The sequence below is a fragment of the Pinus tabuliformis genome, chromosome 2_2 (genome assembly GCF_031772625.1).
Source record: "Pinus tabuliformis cultivar Carrire ecotype Pingquan chromosome 2_2, CPIR1, whole genome shotgun sequence".
Taxonomy (NCBI): Eukaryota; Viridiplantae; Streptophyta; class Pinopsida; order Pinales; family Pinaceae; genus Pinus; species Pinus tabuliformis.
Genome location: NC_142300.1, coordinates 179176710 through 179183660, shown reverse-complemented (window position 1 = coordinate 179183660; position 6951 = coordinate 179176710). Strand labels below are relative to the sequence as shown.

At 40.6% G+C, this 6951-nt stretch overlaps 1 protein-coding gene across 1 annotated transcript; it reads left to right on the top strand.

Annotated features, from left to right (window-relative positions):
* Positions 1-1981: 1981 nt before the first annotated feature.
* On the top strand, positions 1982-2911 carry LOC149191988 (uncharacterized). The gene has a single exon (XM_089406799.1). The coding sequence runs from the start codon at positions 1982-1984 to the stop codon at positions 2909-2911; it is 930 nt and encodes a 309-aa protein (XP_089262925.1).
* The last annotated feature ends 4040 nt before the right edge of the window (positions 2912-6951 follow it).

The following is a 6951-nucleotide window of genomic DNA, read 5'->3' as shown; positions in this document are numbered from 1 at the left end:
GCCGATGAGATGTCTTTGTGCCAACAAGTCATGTTTGAACCCTTTGAAAAATGGGTCATTGAATTTGTGGGACCTATAGCTCTAACATCTCCAAACAAAAGACATATCTTGGTTTGTACAACTTTTGTGATAAAATAGATAGAAGTCAGGGTTGTGTTGATGGCCCAAAATGACCATGTCAACATTATAAGGGATACCACCCGGTCGGGAACTTAAATCAGCTCCTTTTTCATTTGGAATGGTGGTTCTGACTAGTTCAATTGGGTCTAGTTACCCTCTCTCCTACTCTGCTGGTTTATAGTGTCTATTAGTTTCCAATAGAGAAGAGACATCAAATTATCTTTCTTGTAGAGCTCATGCAAGAAAGCGATCCTTAACCTGAATTATGGCTAAGCCAAGCCACTCTAAAATTTTCCCCTTGTGTAAGAGGACCTCTAGAATACAATAATTAAAACTAAATGCAAATCTACTTTAAGTAATAGAAAATAAATCCTAAATTTATCTCGATTGAAAGAAGGATTAGTCCCCCTCTCAACCAAGAGTGAGGTAAAAGGTGATTTTGACCAACTTTAGTTTGGAACAAAAAATAAAGTCAATAAGTCGGGGAAATAGTTCCAAGACTTATTACTAATTCAAACAAGTATATGTATTCAACTATCTGAAGAATAGTCATCACATCTCTGGTACATATACATCCAAATTCAAATATAATGAATTCAAATTAAAGCATATATGACTGCATTAAGGAAATAGTTCTCTTAAAACAATCATTATTAAAACCAAGATAAACTTGACATAAATTTGCTAAATAGTTAACAAGTATGTCCTACTTATCTATTCAAATCTATAATTCAACTTAATAACAATTAGATCCATCATTAAAATATAGCTTTCAACTGAGTTAAATAAGCATATATTGAATGAAATTACAATAGTCAAAGCTTCAACAACACATACTTATCTGGATCAAGAATTGCCTCAAATTTTATTAATTGCAGGCCACCAATCAACCTCTATCTCTGACAATAGTGTACAAGAATTAAAGATTAGATCAAAGTCTTTGAGTACATGAGATTCTTAGGAAATTTCATGATAACATGAAATTTTCAGAGCTAAAATACATCTCTTTTAATCTCCACAAGTCTAGTCCAAACTAGCTAAGTCTCTACAAAAATCTTGCTCCCTACAGTAATGCAAAAAAACACTTCTCTTTGCAGAGAATTTGGCTCCCCAAGTTTCAGATCTGGAACCTCCTCCCCCACAGCCCCTCTCTCCATTCTACAAAAGCCATATTTATAATTATCAAAGAAAATTCAAAAAGAGAGAGGTGTTGGAGAATAAATTTGTTCCAATAAATTTTGATTGGCCAAAATTCTTCTTTCTCTTTGTTGGAGCAATTCCATTGTTTCAAATCTTCTCTTCCTCATCTCCTCAATAGCTCTCCTGCCACAACCAATTGAAATTCAGAAATTAAAACAAATTTGATGAACAAAATAGAAAACCAAACTACTTCTCAACAAATTGTTAAAAAATAAAAATAAATTAAAATCCAAATAAAATTCAAGATGTGATTGCTTCTCTTGGGTCTGATTTGCTTTTGAGTAATGTTGGAGGGGGGAAGTTTTCCAAAGCCAATAAAAGTTGCCCAAATCAACATTAATATATATATATATATATATATATATATATATATATATATATATATATATCTATATATATATATATATAGATATTAAAATAATTTAATGCAAATTGATTCGAGGTGGACCGAGCTCTGCAACCTGCGAGTCTCGGCCTATAGTGAGATCCGCTCTTCGTGGGCTCTGAAATCCGCAGCCATGCCCGCTTCCTGGTCAACTGAAACTTGCGGGTGTGCCCGTAGAGGGCTTGTATCCTTCCTGCGGTCATCCCAGACTTGAGGCTAGGGTTGGGCTCCTGCTGCGTGGCTGCCCTTGCGGCGGCTGGCCTTAGGCCCGATCCAATGGAGATGCAGGGCCATTCCAAGGATCCGCCTTCGGCTCCTACCTCTGACACTTTCAACCAACTCCTGGCTGATCTGCCTCCAAGGAAAAGAAGTGAAGCTTCAAAATTTGTTAAGAATCTTGATGAGATTCCTGAGATCTCGTTGCCTCTAGAGACACCCATTCAAGTAGCGTTATCACTGGCTGAGCGTGGCCTCATCGGCCAATTCACGGGACTTTGGCCCTCTCCGAAAACCACTGAGCAATGGGTTAACAGGAACTGGGCTCCTCTGATCAAGCAAAGTGTTACCTCTTACTTTCTTGGGCGAGGATACTTCCTCTTCGAATTCACCTCCAAGGAAGACAAAGATCTGATATTCCAAAATGGGTCGTATTTCATGGGTCCTCAGGGCCTCTATTTGAACAAATGGACTCCAGACTTTGATCCGGCAGTAGATGTTCCCAAGGCTGTCCCGGTGTGGGTTCGTCTTCCAAATCTTCCAGTTCACTGCTGGAACTGGGATTCCCTGAAGCACATTGGCAACTCTCTCGGGAAATTCATAGATCGGGCAAATAACAAGGATCAGTATGACTGTGCTAGGATCTGCGTAGAAGTAGATCTGGAGGTGGATCTCCAAGAGGCAATCAAAATTAAATTCGGCAGTTGGTCTCATGTGCAGATCTTAGATTATGAGCAATTGCCATTCAAATGCAGGAAATGTCATGTTCATGGACACTTTGCTAGAAACTGCCCGTCCAACGTAGAGCCAGAGAAAGGGAACGAAGAGGGCTGGAATCAAGTCAAGTGTGCAAAAATCCACCACAAAGGGCAGAAACTGGGAGGACCCACTGGAAAAGGCTCTCTCCAGGGTAATTTTCAACGTCCCCCTCCCAAAAATGCGCAAGAAAACAAATTTGATCCATTAAGCCAACAGATAGAAGACACTTAGGAGACCGAGACCCAAAAAAAAGCTTCTCCAAGCAAAGGTACTCCCTCAGTCTCCATCAAAGGAGCTGAAGATCCTAAAGGTATTGTTAGCGCTTGAAATTTCACATCAGGCTGAGAAAGGTAAACTCCAAGGCAACATCAAACCACTTAGCCTCGTAGCTAGCCCTACGGGGCAGGAGAGGGCTCTCTCCGGTCTATCTCGGTAGGGATATTCAACGGGCGAGATAACCAATGAGGAAACACTGATTTTAGGCTAGTAAACTGATAAAAGGTTTGATTTGGGATTTTTAGGGTTTTGGTGGAAAGTTGGGGAAAGGCAATTTTGGGTGCGGGGATTGGACACAGTTTTTGCAGGGGGTTCTTTGGGGCAAGGTAGGAGACTGTACTGATGCCTTTGAATTAAGTGAATGGATAGGAATGACCGGTGAGGAGCTAAAGAGAGCAAGAAACCTTCAAGGGTTCTCTTTAGACAGATGAAAACATAAATATTAAGCAAACTTAAAAGCAGAGCATGGCAATCATGAATTCTACTTTAACACTTCATTTGCCTAATTTGCAGAAGGAAAAGTAAGAAGATGAATCACATAACAAACTTACAAGTACAAAGAGAAACACACCATCAATACATGTAACCACAAGAATCCCAAAAAGGACTGCAAAACCCTGGTCTTTCTTCCTTTGCCAAAATTGCAGAGATACAATGAGTAATACAATAGAAGCTTTCTCCCTCAAGAGTCCAACCATGAAAATGACCAAGAAAGTACATAATATAGGCAATCTAACATATTTCCTTTCCTCTAGGGGTCGAGCTCACTATCCTAGGAGCTGTTTCAACCAATTCTAAACTGAGCACTAAAAACTAGGCAGTCAAAACAACTTGCCTTTATAAACTAGGAAACCAATTCATTCATTAAATTTTTGCCTATCACATGAATGAATATTCTAGAAGAGATAAATAAGTGTCAAAATATCATAAAGTTACATCATTTACAACAAGGAGGATCAAAATTCACTCAAAAAAGTCAAATCCAGTCAAAACTGCGTTTTGCTGAGCTGTAGGTGGATTTCTGTGAAAAACTGCCCAATAGGTCGCGCCCTAATCCTGAACAGGTCGCGCTACTTTGGAGCTACTTTTGAGGCACTTCCAGGTGTCCAAATGAGGAAAAAGTGGGCTTGATGGAAAGGTCTGATGTCTACTTTCCAACCCAAGTGGAATTTCTGAATTTGGTGGCCATTTTCCCCTCCAAAATTGCAATCTCCCAAGACTGCTTCCTGTGTGTCAAAAAGGTGACAGAAAGTCATTTTTTGCTTGTTTTTTGACCTTCTGGAGGCTCAAAACTTGATGAAATCTCTTGGTAATTGCTGAGCAGGTGTATCTATGCATGAAAAATCCAAAAATGCTGAGTTTTCCCGAAATGGAGTTGCCCATCGAATAGGTCGCGCGCGGCGCGACCTGTTGGGGAGGAAAACCTGTTTTTTGCACAAAAAATTCACAATTGACAAAATTTTCTCCAAATTTCTTGAAATTTTGGCTGGGAGTCCCCAATCAAGTACCATGCTTATTCAAAGAGGATTTGGCCAAAATTTGGAGTGGATCGGGCCTTTTCCATCGTTTTAGTGCCTTGGCCAACCTCCTTGGATCTGGCGATTGTAATTTTGACATTTCTCTAAAACCATGACACCTGTGCAAAAAGTGAAGGTGGTTTTTCTTCTTTGGCATGTTGTGGACAAAAACCTCTCTCAGTTTTCCCAAATTCATCTTTGATTGCTCTGAAACATCTTTTGAGTGAAACTTATCCCGATGTGTGGAACAAGGAATTTCGTGGAAATGAAGGGGATAGGGGGCTTCTAAATTCTTGGGGAAATTTTTGGAAGTAGGGAGGGATGTTAGGAAGCAGGAGAAAGTGGAATCTCAGAGATTGAGCGAGGGGAAGGGGTCCAAAAGGGCAAAACACAGGCCAAACCTAGAAAATTGCCAGGTTGTAGCAAGAAACTAGGGTTTGTGAAAAAATGAGGAATTTGGGGGATCTCAGGGATGGAAGCACTTAATAAGGTACTTTAAGGATAGGGGAAGGTGTATGAACATCAGGATACCAGTTTTGCCGATGATTTGACTGTCCAAGAGAAATTGCCTTCAAAACCCTAGGAGAGGGAAATGACCTTACTTAGGTGCAACTGAAGCATGAACAAGGTGTAAAATGACTCATTAGACACTGACATGATAATGAAAACCCTATGAATGATGATAAAATCAGCTGAATGGTGACATGAACCAATATTTGGACAACTTTAGAAGGAGTGAAAGCAAACCCTAGACCTAATGCCTAGTGACCAAATTTTGCTTGAAAACTCTTTGAAATGACAAAATTTGACCTTGACACTCTGAGACCACTTTGTAAGAGCATATTTGATCACTGGAGGAAGGCTGAAAAGACTGACACTAACAGGTATGACTTCAAAAGCTGAGGAAGAAGAGCAGGAATCTGATGAGTCAGAGGAGGAAGGAGAAATAGGAGAGTCCCCGGCCTCGGTAAGAAGATCTACAAGAGGACGTAAAACTGACAGGGAAGAAAGAGAGATGGAGACCTATAAATATAAGCTACAGGGCAGCCAACCAACTTTGGAAAAACTTCTAGCCTCAAAGCCTAAGATGTTGAAAACTCAATCCCAAGGCTCCAAGGGAGCCCACCAGAAACATATATAATGAAGGTCATCTCTTGGAATTGTAGAGGTATGGGGAGAAAAGTCAAGGAAGAAGCCATGAGAAGCTTAATAAGATCTGAAACCCCAGACATACTTATTGTCTAGGAGACCAAGCTGGAAGATACTGTCTTCCTGCAAGCAAGCTAGAAAATTTGGTCTAAAAGTGAAGCAAGAGCAATCTCTGCCCGGGGAGCCTCGGGAGGGATTGGTACTCTATGGAACGCCGGCAAATTTACAGTCATACTCGAGGCAAGCAATACCCACTGGTTGCTGCTGAAAATGCAGAATCTAGAAACTAAGGAAAACTTTTGCCTCTTCAATGTATATTCTCCAGTCAACATTGGGGAAAAAAAGGATTGTTGGGATTCTATAAGGCATCAAGTAGACATGATAGATCTAGAAAACATAATCATTGCTGGAGACCTCAATCTCACTCTACATTCGTCTGAAAAAAGGGGAGGCAGCGCAGTCCGAGATCCGACAAGAGAATGGGTGGAAGATCTAATGCAGGATTGGGACTTGCTGGACATCAAACCATCTTCCGGTAAGTTCTCTTGGTCCAACAAAAGAGTAGGCCCTGGTCACATTGCTGCCAGATTAGACAGATTTCTCATTCAAAGTTCCTATCTGTTACTAGGTTTAGAACCCAGAATGCACATCCTTGCTAGCAGTGTCTCGGATCACAAGCCCTTAAAATTAGATCTCCTTGCCCACCTAGATCTGGGCCCTATACCCTTTCGATTTAGCCCCCTCTGGGTCAAGGAACCAAACTTCATGCAAATAGTCAAGGATTGTTGGAGTCAGCCCGTCAAAGGATCTCCTTTTTTCATCTGGGAAGAAAAGCTTAGAAGGGTAAAAAGAGCTCTAAAATGTTGGGCCAAATCCCTGTCCAATCCAGCTACTGAAAGGAAAGCCATTAAAGCCTCTCTAGCCTCTCATCAATCTCTCATGGAGAATTCCACAGTTACAGAGGAGATGTTAGAGAAAGAAACTCAACTGTAAGCTTGCATAAGGCCTGCCTAGCTAAAGAAGAATACTAGAGGTTAAAATCTCAAAGTCTCTAGCTCAAAGCAGGGGATAGGAACACTGCTTTTTTTCACAAACAAGCCCAGGCTAGGAAATGTTTTAACACTATATCTGAGATCAAGGAGGACAATGACATTCATAAGGACTTTGCAGACATCAAAAAAGCGGCTTATTCTCACTTCCAAAACCTGTACAGCGAAGATAAGGATACGCTTCAATATTCAGATCTGTTAGACGTCATCCCCTCATCAATTTCCCCTCGTATGAACAGGTTACTTGAGGCCAAAATCACTAAGGAAGAAGTCAAAAAGG

What these genes read in the sequence shown, in the direction of transcription:
- LOC149191988 (XM_089406799.1), top strand. Translation starts at nt 1,982, where the DNA reads ATGGAGATGCAGGGCCATTCCAAGGATCCGCCTTCGGCTCCTACCTCT.